This window comes from Hypomesus nipponensis, chromosome 21, assembly GCF_054491055.1.
Source record: "Hypomesus nipponensis isolate SF chromosome 21, ASM5449105v1, whole genome shotgun sequence".
NCBI classification, from domain to species: Eukaryota; Metazoa; Chordata; class Actinopteri; order Osmeriformes; family Osmeridae; genus Hypomesus; species Hypomesus nipponensis.
Window position 1 is genome coordinate 2,780,895 of NC_140381.1, and position 19,106 is coordinate 2,800,000.

Below are 19,106 nucleotides of genomic sequence, written 5' to 3' on the forward strand. Positions count from 1 at the left end.
TGCTCCGCATTGTGCAAGTGTTGGCTGCATTTTATGCAGGAGCCATGACCGTCTGCCTGCTTAAAGAAAGATCGTCGTCTGCTCCCTATTGGCTAATATAGTACACCATTTGAGGGTTGCTACGATTCCTGCATTAGATTATGATTATTATGAAAACACACCAATCACAGATTTGGCCAAGAGTCATATTAAATATTTAAATCAAAAGGGATTTTCTAGCCCCAAAGTCAGCCGAAACAAAAAGCGCATGCATGCCATTTTACAAAGATGGGGAATGGGGGAAGGGGATACGGAAAACAAATAAATATAATGCACGGTACAATTTCAAGAAGTGGATTTCTCATTCGGCAAGAATGGACAGATGTTTCAAAGTACAATATATTTTTTCATATGTACATTTAGTCATTTTAGCAGACGCTCTTATCCAGAGTGACCTACAGTAAGTACAGGGAAAAGCCCCCCCGAGGCAAGTAGGGTGAAGTGCCTTGCCCAAGGACTCAACGACATGTGCACCAGCCGGGAATCGAACTGGCAACCTTCAGTTTACTAGCCCGATGCTCTCCCCTCTCAGCCACCTGACTCCCTATGTATAAACAACCTCTCACAGACTGGGTGAGCACCTGGCAGTGACGGAGCAAAGAGCAACATTTACCAAAGAGCAAAAGCAGCCTGTTAAAAAAAAAACAATTAAACGTTTTTTTTTTCTTGTCTCGTCTTTAAAAGAAAAAGATGAAAAAAAGACGAGAGCATTTTTTTTTCTTCCAAGGAAGGCTATTCTTCTCCCTCCAGACAGAATGTGACAACTGTCGTCTCCTGATACTGAAAAAGGTAGAGTGAGTGCACAGGAAAACCACAACTACATTACAACTTCACAAAACTCTACATGATCAAGCTGTCAACCGTTATACGCTGAGGAGATAAAGAGGAAAAACAATGTTTGGGTTCCAAGCTGCAGCTTCCTCTAAGTGTTCACACACTAAAGCTTTTCTGTTGCTGTTGTAAATCGGACTTTCTTTCTCTCTCTGTTGCTGTCTTTTTTTCTCCTTGGCATTCAGGTCAACTCTTCCTTCAATCACCTTACCCCCCTCCCCCTCCTTGTAATCCATAAAAAAGCTACACCACATGCATAACCCGGAACATCGTTCACTTTCTCTCTATCGTTTTTCTAAAAGTGCTGTTTTCAGAAGTTTATCGCCAAACTTCCCCACACCCCACCGCTTCAGTGTATGTACGTATTATCTTTATTTTTTTTGTCTTTAATGATTCGTCTCAGTTGATTGGTCGTGGCACCTTTCCCCTCTCAAGACCCACCCCCGTGGTGGTAGCAGAGTTGATGGGTCAGAGGTTAGAGGTCATTGGGCCTGTCCTGCCTTTCAGCTATAGGTCCCACAGGATCTGGCCCTTGCTTGAAATCTCACCAAGAGTTTCTGTCTCAGGTACCCTGAGTTAAAAATGAAGAGAAAATTCCAGAAAAGCTTTGAAATGATCATTGTTAAAATAATTTATAATATGTTAAATAATCTGCCTTCCAGCCCTCACTGCCGTCAAGTAGTACCCATCAAATTGCACCCCCTGCCCCCTCCCCCACACCCACCTCACCCAGCCCCCCCACGCCCCACATACCATTCCACTGCCAGTATAAAAGCCCATATTCACCAAAAGCTTCCTCCACTACTAGATTCTGTGAGGTCAAACAATGTTGGAGGGTGAGGGCACCTAACGAAATAACAAACTCACCGAACAAAGACTTCCTAGCTTAGTTTTGTTTTGAAAAGCAAAACCATTGGTTGAAGTGAGTCCAGCCTATCAAGGGTAAAGAATCGTCAACTGTAGCTGCAAGAGTCTTCCTTGCCTAGAAGATTCCTGGGTAGTGTGACCAACTGGGTATTTGGGTAAAACCCACCAACATACACGAGCCATCAGACCAAGAGGACATCCTCAAAGTTTGAGGGCGACCAATGTAGGGGCAGGTAAGATTCTGAGGCAGGGTTCCAGACCACCTTTGCTACACTGACAGTTTTTCTTTTTTCGAATGGATTTCTTCATTCAGTCAATGGGACATGAGATCCCAATAGTCGGTTGAGCACAAAATGCCCTGAGGTCATCGGTTGGAGGGAAACCCAGTGGTTGATCCATCTTGGATCCGGATCTGTAATGGGAGACAGACCTCTGGAGGTTCAGGAGGTGCCCTTAAAACAACAGACCCAGGATCAGATTCCCCGTGCAGTCCTAGCCTTGACTGTGAGAGGGTATTAAGACACATCAGATCCCAGATGAGTGTGTGCAGGGGGTGTCGTCCGCTTGCTCTGTCTGAGGTCAGAGGTCAGAGGTCAGAGATCAGAGGTCAGACTGCAGGCAGACAGTAAGTGCATGATGCTAGGGCAGCAAGGCCGAGGTAATCGGGTCTGCCGTCACCTGGGGAGCGCCAGACCAAGAGTGTAGTGCAAAAGAAAGCAAAAAAAAAAAAATTAAAAACAAAGAAAAACAAAAACTGAAGAAAAGAAAGAAAAATTTGATCCAAAGTATCCCCCCCCAAAAAAATAAGAAATCAGTTATTTTAAAGAAGTAGAAACTCACAAACATGCATCCCTGAATGACTTTCATGTCTTTTTGTTTCTTTATAAAGAACGGGTTAATGTTGCTTTCATCCTCTTTAGTGAATAGCAGGATATCCAAAAGGGGAAAGACAGTTTTGCGTTTGAAAGCGGGGAGCGGCTTCCTGGCGTTAGTAGAGATGATTTGGGATTTTTTTTGAGAGTTTTTCGTGACATGATTAGATTTAGAGTGGGTTTAAAACATATAAACAGTTCACTTACCAATTTTTACTTCGTGAGATCGAGGAGAGATTAGAGGAACCATAATTTATCAGTTTGTTTCAAAGGGTAAGTTTTTGACCCCCCTCCATTTCCCAAAATTGGTATTGTCCACTTGCCACACTGCATTTAGAAGCTATGATGGGTCAGTCTATCAAGTCCAAAACAAGGGGGGTTAAGGGTAGCGTAGATTAGCATGCTTTAGAAAATTGTGTTAATTGTCAAGTAACTCATGGCTTTTGATGCATTTGTTTCAGCTCTGCTCAATATGAAAGCTTCACAAATGCTGACTACAGCGTCAAACAGACAACCGTAGAAAAACTGCTGATTCAGGGTTTTTTATACATTTTTAGCTTCTCATTTCTCTCTCTCTCTTTCAGTTTGTTTTAAATTCCTCCTCATGTCCCTGCGTTTGTGCTCACCCAGATACTGCAAAGTAAATTGGCACAAATAAAGCCCTGTCAGTCATCGAGTCATGAAATCTAATCTCAGGGTTTTATATCCAAGTTTGTCTTTAAAATCTAAAGTTGGGAAACTTTCAGAAAAAGCTATTTTTTTCTTCTTCAGAATTTTGTTGTTGTTGTTGTTGTTGGTGGTTGTCGTGTTTACTCGTCCTGGAGTTCGCCGGAGCCCATTGGAGGATCGTCGTCACGCGGGGTTGCCGTGGGCGTGTTCTCCGACTCCGCCGCGGAATCCTGGCCTTCCATCCTCATCATCAGCTTCAGCTTCTTCTTCGGAGGGTTCTTCAGGGTTCCCATGCGTTCCTTCACCTTGTACTCCAGGGTGCTGTGAGGGATCCCGTAGATGTTCTGTGCCTTCGACACGCTCATCTTCCCGCCCATCACCACGGCGATGGCCTCCTCGAGGATCTCGCTGTTGTACTGGCGGTACCGCCCCCTCTTCTTCCTCGGCTGCTTGGACCCCGGGTCTCCCTCGGGGTCAGAGGTCGGGTAGGGAGGCCCGGACGTCTGCTGGTCGATGTCGGAGCTCCAGTAGTCGGCGGTCCCGTCCAGCAGTCCCCCTAACCCCCCCACCACGCCCCTGCGCCCATGCTTGGGCAGGATGGCTCTCAGCTTCCGGCTCAGAGCGCTCTCCCCCCCGCTCCCTCCTCCCAGCACCATGGAGCCGTAGCCGTACAGGTCGGATGCGTGGGAGTCCCAGGACAGGTCCATGCCCCGCACCTGTGGGATCTTCAGGTCCACGGGCGGGGAATGGTGGCCCAGATCCCTCTTGGCCTCCCCAGCGCCGGCAGCCCCGTGGTGGGCCTTGGCGGAGGCTGCGTGGGGGTGGTGGTGGTGGTTGTGGCGGTGGTGGTGGAGCAGCGAGCCAGGGCTCTTGGAGGAAAAGGCTCCATGGTGGTGGTGGTTGTCCAGGAACTGAGGCAGGTCTTTGAGGTCGCTAAGGGCCCCGCTAAGTGCCCCGCTAAGTGCCCCGCTAGCTTGCTTCAGTTTCAGCAGGCGGTCAAGATGGAGGGCTTTGCCCTCCCAAGGGGAGGAACCCTCCCTGCCCAGTAGGGGGCGCATGGACCCGCCGTGGTTCAGCAATCCCCCCGATTCCAAACTAGCCAATGAGAGGGCGGCGGGCTGGGCCTGGAGGCAGTGCTTCTGGTTTAGAAGCTCCTCCTTGATGAGCAGCGAACGGGCCAATGGCGGCTTGAGGGAGACGGGGCTGGCGTCCTGCAAGCTTCTCGGCGGCAAACCGTCTTCCTCTTCCATGTCCCGGTAGGTGTGGTCCACTCTCAGAGAGTGCCTGATAGGACAGTAGAAAAAGACAGTTACATTTTTATGAAAACAAAGATTTGGCTTGAAAACAAGCCGATTCCTGTCCTCTCTTTCTTTCTCTCTCTCTCTTTCCCTCTCTCTATCTTTCTTTCCCTCTCTCTATCTCTCTCTCCCTCTCTCTCCCTCTCTCTCTCTCTCTGTCTCTCTCTCTCTCTCTCTCTCTCTCTCTCTCTCTCTCTCTCTCTCTCTCTCTCTCTGTCTCTCTTTCCCTCTTTCTACCCCAACTGCGTGTCGTTAGCATTTAGCCTCAATAGCCAAAAGCTTCCTTAATTCATATTCAAATGAATTTCAAATAAATGTATTTTAGCCCTTGAGGAAGACAGATATATTTGAATAGCATCGAAATGCCAGTGAGACTGAGCATGTGTGGTGGGTAAGTAGAGGATAAAGAAAACACACACACCGACACACACACACACATACCGACACACACACACACATACCGACACACACACACACAGACACACACCAACACACACCGACACACACACACAATGTGTATGTCTGCTAAACTGATAAATAATTGAACTACCAGAGAAGGAAAACAAGGTGGAATACAAACACCAAGGACATACAGAGAGTCACAACAATCACAACAATGACTTTCCACTGGGAGACACACAATCAGAGTAAGAACACACACACACACACACACATACACACGCTTACATACACACACACATATACTTACACACACGTACACATGCAAACACACAGATACATTCTCTGTCTTTCATATACGGAAACACAAAGTGCTTTGTGTCCATAAGTAATCACTACATGTTGCCTACCACTGAAATTGTGATATACTGTAACTGCAAACACCTTTCCTTGTGAAAGTGACTGAAGATGTGTCAGTTTAACTTCACTGCAGGATAAATGAATACAGTATACAGCATTTATCTTACTCTTTATATTTCAGTAACAAGTCAACTACCAGGTAAAATAAAGACACACAGATACTAATTTCAGAGTGTTAATTGAACACCTTAAAGTATTTCCTTCTAGAAACGGAGTGTTTACCCAGACACCACTCTCATGAGATGAGATACTCTCATATGTTAACTTTCCTGATGTTAAAGGAACACTTGGAATGTTGCTTTGGTGTCAGTGACAGTGTTGGAAGTATTTCTTAAAGAGTCAAACTGAGAGCCACACAGCGTCGTGTGGAGACAGAGTCCAGCGGGCCAGAGTCTGCTGAGGACTGCTTGAATGTCAAAGCAACTAAGTTTGAGTGTTCTGCTGCACCTCCTCCTCAGACACACTTACCTTCACACACACACCTCACACACACACACACATTTAAAAACAACAACAAACGCTCACCGCAGAACCTAATTACCGCCAAGCCTGCCCATCGGGGCGAGGAAAGCGCCGCCGACCTTCACAGCGAACGCTGGTAATGCATCCTAAACACAGGGTGAGCAGCGTAGCTCCACCCCAAACCCCCTTAACCACCACGTCCTCGCGGTAGCTTCGCCAAACAAACTGCGCCGTTACCGCGGCAACGGCCGCGCGGCGAGGAACCGCTCTGGCGAGAGTAAGGGAAGAACTCCAGAGTCTTTAGTTTCCAGGTGATAACAGCTAGTTACACAGTTACCTAATTAGTTAGCGTTCTAATTAAGTGAAGCGCAAGGATATAAAAATGCCTAATCAATGGAACACAGATAATACTAATCATATTAACAGGCGGAAAAATAGACCGCCTATTCATCCCCAGTGGAATTTGAAATATTAACGACTGCTTATTCAGAATATGAACCAATATTTATGAAGGAAGCAATACGATAGCAGCAGCAGAAGAACGTGAGGTGACAAAAATATTAAACCGGTATGGTTAGCTCAGCTTAATAAAACCTGCTAGCGAGCGGGTTAGCTTCACAGCTATATCAGCATATTGCCGTAGTAACCTCACTCTTAGCCAAACTGTCTCTTTGAAACCTCAAACCCATGGACTCCATCACCTCTGAGTCAACGTACTTCCAGTTTCCACAACACCTTCTTTCTGAAACAGGACCGCTGTATTGAGCTTCTCCAAATCCATGTTTGACCCCGGGTCTGTTAAAGCTGCCCCCCCCCCCCCCCCCCCGTCTGGGGTCTCTTGAAGCTGCCCCCCCCCCCCCCCCGTCTGGGCTGCCCAGGCGTCCGTGTGGACGCAGCCCTGAGCTGGGTCTTCGGCTCAATCACTCAAACATGAAGCCAAGCATAGCAGCCATCAATAATATATCACTCAGCTGCACTGACCACGTCAATACAGGGGCAGAGGGAGACAAAAGACTTCAGAATGTATGTGTACACACATGAGGACGGATGGGGATACTGTACACACACACACACACACACACACACTCATGCACGCTTACAGACAGATATACACACACATGCATGCTTATGCACGCGCTCACACGCGCACTTGGTCGAGGTCTATGGTTGAACTCTCGAGTTGTGTTGAATAAGGAACGCACCCACGCACCGCACTCCACGTGAATAATGTTTTGCTTGTGATCAATCTATAGATTAATCTTAGATGAGAACACATTGATCAGAGGTAACCAAGACGATAACAAAAAATGGAGGGATGGAGGGATCAAAGAACATTCCTCACCCCTCATCACTCACCCCTCATCACTCACCCCTCATCACTCACCCCTCATCACTCACCCCTCACCCCTCATCACTCATCCCTCACCCCTCATCACTCACCCCTCATCACTCACCCCTCATCACTCACCCCTCATCACTCACCTCTCATCACTCACCCCTCATCACTCACCTCTCATCACTCACCCCTCATCACTCACCCCTCACCCCTCATCACTCACCCCTCATCACTCACCCCTCACCCCTCATCACTCACCCCTCATCACTCACCCCTCACCCCTCATCACTCACCCCTCATCACTCACCCCTCACCCCTCATCACTCACCCCTCATCACTCACCCCTCACCCCTCATCACTCATCACTCACCCCTCATCACTCACCCCTCACCCCTCACCCCTCATCACTCATCACTCACCCCTCACCCCTCATCACTCACCCCTCATCACTCACCCCTCACCCCTCATCACTCACCCCTCACCCCTCACCCCTCATCACTCACCCCTCATCACTCACCCCTCACCCCTCACCCCTAACCCCTCATCACTCACCCCTCATCACTCACCCCTCACCCCTCATCACTCACCCCTCATCACTCACCCCTCATCACTCACCCCTCATCACTCACCCCTCACCCCTCATCACTCACCCCTCACCCCTCACCCCTCATCACTCACCCCTCATCACTCACCCCTCACCCCTCATCACTCACCCCTCACCCCTCATCACTCACCTCTCATCACTCACCCCTCATTACTCACCCCTCATCACTCACCCCTCATCACTCACCCCTCACCCCTCATCACTCACCCCTCATCACTCACCCCTCATCACTCACCCCTCACCCCTCATCACTCACCCCTCATCACTCACCCCTCATCACTCACCCCTCACCCCCTCCTTAGTATCTCAGGCAGGGTTCACTCACCCCTTGGTTGTGGGTGAGGAGGAGCTGCGAGGGTTCTTGAGGAGGCTGCTGGCCATGAAGTGGCTCTTCTTGGTGGAGAGATCCAGGACTCCATCTGAGAACAATCACACACACACACCCCAACAAGCATATGCAATATCTTAGGGCTTATGATCCTGAGAGTGTATGACATATATGTTCAAATATATACATGTAAACACCAGGAGCATAGCCAGAACAATCTTTTTGGGTCGGCCAAGAAAAATATGATTTTTCGGAGATACTTTTGTTTTTGAGTAGGCCTTAGAACACATTGGGTAGGCCTGTGCCTACCTGTGCCTACCTGTGGCTACCTGTGGCTACCTGTGGCTACCTGTGGCTACCTGTGCCTACCTGTGCCTACCTGTGGCTACGCCCCTGGTAAACAAACACACACAACCGTGCAATAATAGCTGCTATTTTACTTATTCCTTGAACTTTATATTAACCAGCATCATCATTTCACACACACGTGTTTCTGCATGTGTCTGAGATACTCAGTGTGTCTCTGAGTGTGGGAATCTGTGTGTCGTTGTGTAAAGGTGTGTGTTTGTGGTGTGTGTTTGTGGTGTGCGTGTCTCTCTGAGTGAGAGAGTGAGTACAGTGTCTGTGTGTGTGTGTGTGTGTGTGATTGTGGTGTGTGTGTCCAACGCTCCCACCTCACTCAGTAATCCCCAAAATCGCCCCCTCCCCCCCCCCTCCCCCCTCCTCCCTCCCCCCTCCTCCCTCCCCCCCCCCCTCCTCCCTCCTACCCCCCTCCTCCCCCCTCCCTCCCTCCCTTCCTCCTCCCCCTCTCCTCCCTCCCTCCCTCCTCCCTCCCTCCTCCCCCCCTCCTCCCTCCCTCCTCCCCCCCTCCTCCCCCCTCCTCCCCTCCCTCCTCCCCCCCTCCTCCCTCCCTCCTCCCCCCCCCCTCCTCCCCTCCCTCCTCCCTCCCTCCTCCCTCCCCCCCCTCCCCAACACATGTGAACATAGGCTCTGTCACCAGCCCACTAATCTGCTGGCTGCTTATCTGCTTGGAATCAGCTGAGGTCAAGACCAAGGAAGTGTAAAAAATGGATGTGTGTGTGTGTACGTGTGTGTGTACGTGTGTGTGTGTGTACGTGTGTGTGTACGTCTGTGTATACGTGTGTGAACGTGTGTGTGTACGTGTGTGTGTACGTCTGTGTGTACGTGTGTGTGTACGTGTGTGTGTACGTGTGTGTGTGCGTGTGTGTGTGTGTACGCGTGTGTGTACGTGTGTGTGTACGTGTGTGTGTGCGTGTGTGTGTGTACGCGTGTGTGTACGTGTGTGTATACGTGTGTGTGTACGTGTGTGTGTGTGTGTGTGTGTGTACGTGTGTGTGTACGTGTGTGTGTGTGTACGTGTGTGTGTACGTGTGTGTGTACGTGTGTGTGTACGTGTGTGTGTGTGTGTAGGAGGGGTGGGGTTCAACTGACCCCGGACTTGAGCAGTGTAGAAAGCAGAACCAGGCCATATGTGCTGGTGATCATATTAGGATGAGAACAGGATAATCCCCACTACCAAAACTCTGCTGGCCAAAGGTCGACCTGGCTTTCTAGAAAGCTTGGGAGAGCTCTCTGTTGTTTAAGGAGATTCACAGACGCTGAGGATGAGCAATGTGTGCATCAGTGTGTGTGTGAGTGCGTGTGCATCAGTGTGTGTGTGTGTGTGTACATGTGTGTGTTTGTGTGTGTGTGTGCATGACTGTCTGTGTGTGTGTGTACATGTGTGTGTGTGCGTGAGAGCCTCACCCTGCTGTCGCGGCTCGTCGTCCGCTCTCCTCACGGTGAGGTCCAGGGGGGCGTCCTGGTCGGCCATGAGCAGCCTGCTGAGGACGGGGTTCTGAGAGGAGGCGGGGTTCTGAGAGGAGGCGGGGTTCTGACAGGAGGCGGGGTTCTGAAAGGAGGCGGGTTTCTGACAGGAGGCGGGGTTCTGACAGGAGGCGGGGTTCTGACAGGAGGCGGGGTTCTGACAGGAGGCCCCGCTCACCGTCTCGCCGGCTCCGTTCCCGGTGGCGGGCGCGGCGTGGGAGGGGCTTAACCCCGGTCCCGGGGCGGTGGAGGGGGGGTCGGCGGGGGCCGGGGTGAGCGATGCGGCCGTCGACAGGCTTTGGTCCTTGATTCCGTTGGGCTGGGGGCCCGGGGCCCCCGGGGGGTCTGGGGGGGGCGGGGGGTAACGCTTGAGGGCGTTGTCCTGAGTTAAGCTTGTTTTTGAGGTATATTCAGCAGCGAACTGGCGGATCATTCGCTGCATGATCTCACGAGCCACTGGAGGTATGTGAGGGTCGGAGAAGCTGGGGAGGTCTGGGGGGGGGGGGAGGGGGGGGGGGTGGGAGGGGGGAGGGGGGAGGGGGGGAGGGAGGGGGGGAGGGAGGGGGGAGGGGGGAGGGGGGAGGGGGGAGGGGGGAGGGGGGGGGGGGGGGAGGGAGGGGGGGGGGAGGGGGAGGGGGGAGGGAGGGGGAAGGGGGGGGGAGGGAGGGGGGGAGGGAGGGGGAAGGGGGGGGGAGGGAGGGGGGAGGGAGGGGGGAGGGGGGAGGGGGAAGGGGGGAGGGGGAGGGGGAGGGGGGAGCGGGAGAGAAGGGGGGCAGGGGGAGATGAAGGTGGGTGGGGGCAAAGGAAACAGCACACAGTGTTTACAGTAACTCAGTGATTTCCTGTAAAAGAATCCAAAACATGTTGGTCTGAGATATCAATCTGTCCCTTTCTATCCCTGAAACAATACATTATCCTAATCCTCGACTGCACCAAAAATAATCCAAATCAATTTACACACATACACACACACACACATATACAAATGTAAAGGCACACACACACACTTTAAATCCCAATGACTACTGTTAATGGATGTTATGTTTACAGGATGTGACATCGTCCAAAGCGTTTGGCGTGACCTCCCTGCCCCCTGCCCACACACATTTACACACACCTTCTGTCTCTCTCGCACACTAAGACCCTTTACTCTACTGTCATCAGCTCCCCAAACACACACACACACACACACACACAAACACACACACACACACACACACACACACACACACACACACATACAGCCCTCAAACAAGCCTAAGCGTTCTGGCAGACAAACGTCTGGGACAAACATTTCCTGGTGTGGCCTGAGGGGCGGGGCCAGGGGGCGGAGCTAAAGTATTCCTAAAGCTGAGGGGTGGGGCCTAATGTGTGCATGGAGCATCAAGTGACTGGTTAGGCCCCACTAGAATAAAAAAAACGTGTGTGTGTATGTGTGTCTTACCCTTTCTATGGAACACAGCATTGAGGAAGTCTTGAGCCTGTCTCTCCAGACGGTGAATCCTGGCCTGGTCCGGTTTGTTCTCCTGCACCCAGAGCGCCTCACTGCTGCTCTCGCTCTGGTCCTGACCACACACACACACACACACACACACACATACACACACACACACACCAGTCAGACAAAACAGCCAGCAAGAGATTTTAGAGCAAGTCATAGAACTAAAAACCTTTGCTCACATTCAAGTGAGCATTCTCTCTCTCTCTCTCTCTCTCTCTCTCTCTCTCTCTCTCTCTCTCTCTCTCTCTCTCTCTCCCCCACCTCTCCCTCTCTCTCTGTCCATCTCCCTCTCTCTCTCTCCCTCTCTCTCTCTGTCCATCTCCGTCTCTCTCTCTCCCTCCCTCTCTCGGTCCATCTCCGTCTCTCTCCCTCCCTCTCTCTCCCCCCCACCCCTCTCTCTCTCCCTCTCTCTCTCCCCCACCTCTCTCTCTCCCTCTCTCTCTCTGTCCATCTCCGTCTCTCTCTCTCCCTCCCTCTCTCTCCCCCCCACCCCTCTCTCTCTCCCTCTCTCTCCCCCACCTCTCTCTCTCTCCCTCTGTTGGTAATTGTAGAGATCCAGATCAATGAATCAATTGTTTCCTTGCTCAGTGGGTCCCTGGCATTTCACAACAATTAAATGTGCAAAATCTGTAGTGGTGGTCTGAGACAAGGGGGAGAAGAAAGGGGGAGAGGGAGAGAGAGAAATGGGGGAGGGTGAAAATAATTTTGGGCACAGATGGTGACCTTGGAGATTTAGAAGGTCAAGTTGACAAATAATCTTTGCTTGGCAACGTTTTGGTCGCCTGTCTTAGTGAGACCACCCACACACTCCTCCATTCCCCCATCCCTCTGTCCTACATCCCTCCATCCCCCCATCCCTCTGTCCTCCATCCCCCTGTCCTACATCCCCCCATCCCTCTGTCCTCCATCCCCCTGTCCTACATCCCCCCATCCCTCTGTCTTACATCCCTCCACCCCCCCATCCCCCCATCCCTCTGTCCTGCATCCCTCCATCCCCCCATCCCCCCATCCCTCTGTCCTACATCCCTCCATCCCCCCATCCCTGTCTCCTGCGTCCCACATTCAAACAAAGACAGCACGGAAGACGCTGTCGCCCCTGACAACGCTCTGGGGACCCGTCAGTTCAAGAAGAGGCATAGGGGGCGGAGCCTGGACGTTATGGACTCGGGGTGGCCATTTTGGATGGCAGAGAGGGGTGTATGATCATTTACCAGAGCCCGCGTGGTTTGGAGGGAGAGGCAGGCAGGGCAGGGCAGGGCAGGAGGCAGGGCTGAGGCAGGGCAGGGCAGGGCTGAGGCAGGGCAGGGCTGAGGTAGGGCAGGGCAGGGCTGAGGCAGGGCTGAGGCAGGGCAGGGCAGGGCAGGGCTGAGGCAGGGCAGGGCTGAGGTAGGGCAGGGCAAGGCAGGGCTGAGGCAGGGCAGGGCAGGACAGGGCTGAGGCAGGGCTGAGGCAGGGCAGGGCAGGGCAGGACAGGGCTGAGGTAGGGCAGGGCAGGGCAGGGCAGGGCAGGGCAGGGCAGGGCAGGGCAGAGGCAGGGCAGGGCAGGGCAGAGGCAGGGCAGGGCAGGGCAGGGCAGGGCAGGGCAGGGCAGGGCAGGGCAGGGCAGGGCTGAGGCAGGGCAGGGCAGGGCAGGGCAGGGCAGGGCAGGGCAGGGCAGGGCAGGGCAGGGCTGAGGCAGGGCTGAGGCAGGGCTGAGGCAGGGCAGGGCAGGGCTGAGGCAGGGCTGAGGCAGGGCTGAGGCAGAGCAGGGCAGGGCTGAGGCAGCATCTCGTGAGGCGGTGTGTGACAGACGTGCATTAGCTTTTGTTTGCTGGGCTAATGCTAACACGAGCTAGGCTAATGCTAACACGAGCTAGGCTAATGCTAACACGCTCAGCGTGTTCCCATCGTCTATTAGGTATATACAAGAGATAGAGGGAGAGAAAGTGAGAGGTTCAGCAGGAAAAAGGGAGAGCAGTAGAGTCTGTCAATTATCTCATAAGCTGCTTTCACTCCGTGTATAAAGGAATGTGAACTGGTCTTGTTATTATTCTGAACTCCTTGACCCTCCTTCCCTTCCCCCTCCTACCTCCTTCCTCCTATCTTGCCCACCCTCCCTCCCTCCCTCCTTCCTCCCTTTCACCTCCCCTCCTCTCCCTGCACACCAAATCATTATCAAGTGTTCGGGTTGAGATTAGGTTCAAGATCATGACAGAAGCAATGAGGGGGGGGGGGGGGAGAGAGAGAAAGAGGGGAGAGAGACAGAGAGAGACAGAGAGAGACAGAGAGAGAGAGAGAGAGAGAGAGAGAGAGAGAGAGAGAGAGAGAGGGGGAGAGAGAGAGGGGAGAGAGAGAGAGAGAGAGAGAGAGAGAGAGAGAGAGAGAGAGAGAGAGAGAGAGAGAGAGAGAGAGGGGACAAAGAGAGCGGGGAGAGAGAGAGATAAACAAGTGAGACAACTAATAGAGCAACCTAAACAAGATTACACACACTCCAATACACATACGTGCGCTTGCACACACACACATACACACACATACTCAAATACACACTTGTGAGCTTGCACACAAACGTACACTCAAATACACACACAAATAAATGCACAAATAAACACACAAAGCCATTACCTTCACTTTCTCTCGTCTTAAGCAGCAGAATAGACAGTTTTCATCCAACGACCAATCAGAGACCTCCTCGGGCTGGCAGTCTGCAGCAGACACGACACAACACGTCAGAGGGATTCTGGGTAACCACAGCCCGCGCTCCCTGACTCCCCAAATACAGTCAAAGCAGCTCAGTGGAGTAGACACCAGACCAAAGGAGCACAGGTGCAAATCCTCCCTGGAAGTTGCCTTGGATAAAAGCTAAATGAATACAAATTGAACTCAATTTAAAATCAAAAATAACTGCGGTTAACAGAACCGGAAACAAGAGAATAATCCAAACATTGTGACTTCATAAACGTTGATGTAAACAAAGTATGATCTAGTCAGACAGGAGAAAGCCTTCTGGAGGGTTTGATGAGCCGGCTGTTGAGAGAAAAAAATCTTCGAAAGACAAGATGACACCTCCAAACAGCTTGACAACATAATTTCGTGTGTGTGGATGAAGGTGGAAGGGTGGGGGTAAGTGGGGAGACACACAGACACACACACCATTTTAGCCACTGCAACAGTTTTTCTTTCTGGAGTTTCCACAGTTATCTGTGTGCTTAATTGCGTGTTGAGTTAGCATGTGGTGTGGGTCTGGTGGGAAATGGAGGGGTTATGGCAGTACGTGACTGCTGTGCGTTAGCCTGGTGTAGCACAAGCGTGTGACGCTGTGCTATGCATGTACTCATTAACCCCACAACAGTCCCTGACAAGATGCAGGCAGAGAGAAAGAGAGAGGGAGGGAGGGAGGGGAGAAGAGAAAAGAGATAGAGAGAGAGAGAGAGAGAGAGAGAGAGAGAGAGAGAGAGAGAGAGAGAGAGAGAGAGAGAGAGAGAGAGAGAGAGAGAAAGAGAGAGAGAGAGAGAGTCACCTTTAAGACGAAAGGGCTTCATGGAAAACAGTTTGCTTTACATAATGAGGGAGGAAATAGAAGAGAAGGGGAAGGAGGGAGTATACTAGAGGGAGGGAGTATACTAGAATCAGAGACAGATATACTTTGTAAACATGTAGGAGAACGAAGGATAAAGTCAGTTGCCATGACATTTTACTTATTTTTAGGTAAAAGTCTGTTCAACCCACATAGGTACTGAACTACACATAGGTACTGAACTACACATAGGTTATGAACTACAGAGAGAGAGGGGAGGAGGGAGCAAGAGAGAGAAAGAGAGAGAGAGATAAAAGAGAACGAAAAGTAGACACATACATTCTGAAACATTCAAATTCACCCTACTTGCCTCAGGGAGAATGTCCCTGTACTTATTGTAAGTCACTCTGGATAAGAGCGTCTGCTAAATGACTGTAAATGTAAACATCACAGTGAGTTCTCCTCCCCACCCCCCCCCCTCTCTCTCTTTCTCTCTCTCTCTCTCTCTCTCTCTCTCTCTCTCTCTCTCTCTCTCTCTCTCTCTCTTCTGCCCTCTCTCAAACTCTATCTCTCTCTCTCTCTCTCTCTCTCTTTCTGCCCTCTCTCAAACTCTATCTCTCTCTCTCTCTCTCTCTCTTTCTGCCCTCTCTCAAACTCTCTCTCTCTCTCTCTCTTTCTCTCTCTCTCTCTCTCTCTGCCCTCTCTCAAACTCTATCTCTCTCGCCCCCCAACATGCCTCTTCTCATCTCTCTGAAGCCTGTCTATCAGAACAGGACTTGTAAAGGTCGAAGGTGAGGAGGCAGAGTTCCCCATGGTTCTGACAGTTCCAGTGACCCGGGGAATGAGCCAATTACAGCCTCTCCTGCTGCTCCAATGACCCCCCACCCTCGCCGCCTCAGTCACACCACCGCTGTGTGTGGGTGTGTGTGTGTGTGTGAGAAACTATCTTTAGTTTGTTGATGTGTGTGTAAGATAGAGATCCAGATAAACAGACAGAGGAGGAGGAAGAAGAGCCGTACCTTGGAACAGAGTGATGTCCTGAACCAGCCCTGGACCCAACAGGCCTTCTATGATGCTCTCAAAGCCTAGGGAGAAGACAGGGAACAATGTCAGTATACTGAGGAGAGGAGGAGAGGAGAGGAGGAGAGGAGGAGGAGAGGAGAGGACAGGAGAGGAGGAGGAGAGGAGGAGAGGAGGAGAGGAGGAGAGGAGGAGAAGACCAGAATTTATGTGGTTCTGGAGACAGGAGAAGGAAGTGGAGGAAGAGGCAGGAAATCCACTGCAAGCAGACATGTTACATGTAGCACTAAGAGAAGCATGCAGGTGAAACTACATGCGCACACACACACACACACAGACAGACAGACAGACACACACACACACACAGACAGACACACACAGCTTTAAATCCCTTTCCTTCAGTTAAAGACCCTTACCTAATACAGCCCATAGAGCTGATGTCACTCCGGATTTTATTAACTGTCAATATTTGAGTATGCAGTTGCCTGGCAACTGCCCAGGGAAACATAAATACATATTGCAATTTTCTCTACATTACCCACCCCACACCTCCCCCACACCTCCCCCACACCTCCCCACACCTCCCCCACACCTCCCCCACACCTCACCCACACCTCCCAACACCTCCCCCACACCTCCCCCACACCTCCCCCACACCACCCCACACATCCTCACACCTCCCCCACACCTCCCCCACACCTCCCCCACACCTCCTCACACCTCCCCCACACCTCCCCCACATCTCCCCCACACCACCCCACACCTCCCCCACACCTCCCCAACACCTCCCCCACACCTCCCCAACACCTCCCCCACACCTCCCCCACACCACCCCACACCTCCCCCACACCTCCCCAACACCTCCCCCACACCTCCCCAACACCTCCCCCACACCTCCCCAACACCTCCCCCACACCTCCCCCACACCACCCCACACCTCCCCCACACCTCCCCAACACCTCCCCCACACCTCCCCAACACCTCCCCCACACCTCCCCCACACCACCCCACACCTCCCCCACACCTCCCCAACACCTCCCCCACACCTCCCCCACACCTCCCCAACACCTCCCCCACACCTCCCCCACACCACCCCACACCTCCCCCACACCTCCCCCACACCTCCCCCACACCACCCCACACCTCCCCCACACCTCCCCACACATCCTCACACCTCCCCCACACCTCCCCCACACCACCCCACACCTCCCCCACACCTCCCCCACACCTCCCCAACACCTCCCCCACACCTCCCCCACACCTCCCCCACACCACCCCACACCTCCCCCACACCTCCCCAACACCTCCCCCACACCTCCCCCACACCACCCCACACCTCCCCCACACCTCCCCCACACCACCCCACACCTCCCCCACACCTCCCCACACATCCTCACACCTCCCCCACACCTCCCCCACACCACCCCACACCTCCCCCACACCTCCCCAACATCTCCCTCACATCTCCCCCACACCTCCCCCCTCCTCCTCCTCTCCTCCCCCACCAGAAATGTCAAAGAAGTGAGGAAAATGTCCCCAGACTGCAGAGCCGTGACGGTCCTCGAGGTGTGTGGCATCAGCGCTGCATAGTAGAGTGGTGGAAAGCCACAACCTGATGTTTAAAGGGGCGTTAAGCCGCAAAATTCACCAGGAAACGATGAATAAAAAGACGGAGGGGGGGGGGGGGATGGGGGGGGGATGGGGGGGGGGGATGGGGGGGGGGGGAGCAGGAAAAAAAGAAATGCCTCCGGAAATCTGCTCTCTTATTGGACGAAAGAGGTATTGGATCTCCTTGGATGCAATTCTCCAGGCCTACAGGCAAGAGTTGGAAAGGAGGCCAGAGATGTAGGCTGCAAGGTCAGCTCTCCCCAAACACCTAAACACTTCCTGCTCTGTAGGGGGGGAGTTTTACGGCATTTTGTGAAATCTACACGCAAAGTGTGTGTGTGTGTACGTGTGTCCGCACTTGTTTTTATGTCACGTGTGTGTCAGAGTCTGTGATCGCTGAACATACCGCTGTCACACACACACACACACACACAGGCATGGAGAAAGGACATCACAAGACCGTTGTCGTCAAGCCAACAGAGACGAGACCAGCCTGTAGGGTTGCGTGTCAACTGGGCCGACGTCAGACTGCAGGTCATCTCAACATGACTCTCTTACGGGCCCCGCATCTGCAGGGACATGGCCCCAAGGTGCATTTTGGGAAGAAACGTCTTGCTCTCTCGTGGGAAACAAAATAAGACTTCATGAAAGAACAGAGAACGCTCTCTCTCTCTCTTTCTATTCTGGAAGAATCTCTCACATCATGTCAACATGTGAGCTGCAAGCAAACATCCTCTCGCCGCCTAGAAATGTCCTAACAACAACCAACCACTGGAGATCAGGAAGAAAGAGAGCGAGAGGAGAGGAGAGTGAAGGAGGAGGAGGAGGAGAGGAGGAGAGTGAAGGAGGAGGAGGAGGAGAGGAGGAGAGTGAAGGAGGAGGAGGAGGAGAGGAGGAGAGTGAAGGAGGAGGAGGAGGAGGAGGAGAGGAGGAGAGTGAAGGAGGAGGAGGAGGAGAGGAGGAGAGTGAAGGAGGAGGAGGAGGAGAGGAGGAGAGTGAAGGAGGAGGAGGAGGAGAGGAGGAGAGTGAAGGAGGAGGAGGAGGAGAGGAGGAGAGTGAAGGAGGAGGAGGAGGAGAGGAGGAGAGTGAAGGAGGAGGAGGTTTGAGGGCATCAGTGAGGAAGGTTTGGCACTCATGTGATCATAGGGTGTCTCTATAGATAACTCTGCTATGTGTGCATGAATAATTCACCATCACATGGTGCTACAAAAGGCTTGGATCAGATCGATATGCCCTCCAAGAAGACCGGGGGGGGGGGGGGGGGGGGGGCAGGTCAGGAGGGGAGGGGGGAAGGGTAGGGGCAGATATTTCCCTGTTAAATGATTAATAACATTTGTATGTCCTAAAAAGATAAGCTATTTAATAACATGTGTGTGTGTGTGTGTGTGAGTGTGCACGTGCAAGAAAGTGTGTGTGTGTCACACGTCATGTCACTGTGAACTTTTATGAGAGTCACAGTGCCCCATGTCACAGTGCCCTAACCTAAAGCCCTAACCTAAAGCAGGGACTTCCTGAAATATAGAGAACAC

The 19,106-nt window shown here is 52.2% G+C and overlaps 1 protein-coding gene across 1 annotated transcript; it reads right to left on the bottom strand.

Annotated features, from left to right (window-relative positions):
• Positions 1–1,638: 1,638 nt before the first annotated feature.
• On the bottom strand, positions 1,639–16,242 carry lcor (ligand dependent nuclear receptor corepressor). The gene is made up of 7 exons (XM_084685924.1): positions 16,230–16,242; positions 15,969–16,034; positions 14,058–14,137; positions 11,397–11,517; positions 9,893–10,444; positions 8,123–8,216; positions 1,639–4,562 (listed from the first exon to the last, which is right to left on the bottom strand). The coding sequence occupies exons 1-7, from the start codon at positions 16,240–16,242 to the stop codon at positions 3,419–3,421; spliced, it is 2,070 nt and encodes a 689-aa protein (XP_084542050.1). The 3' UTR covers positions 1,639–3,418.
• Between the last annotated feature and the right edge of the window lie 2,864 nt (positions 16,243–19,106).

Coding starts and splice junctions, on each gene's coding strand:
- lcor (XM_084685924.1), bottom strand. Junction 10,445..11,396: donor TGCTGTGTTCCATAGAAAGG/GTAAGACACACA, acceptor CCCCCCCCCCAG/ACCTCCCCAGCTTCTCCGAC. Junction 4,563..8,122: donor TCCTCACCCACAACCAAGGG/GTGAGTGAACCC, acceptor CTGTCCTATCAG/GCACTCTCTGAGAGTGGACC.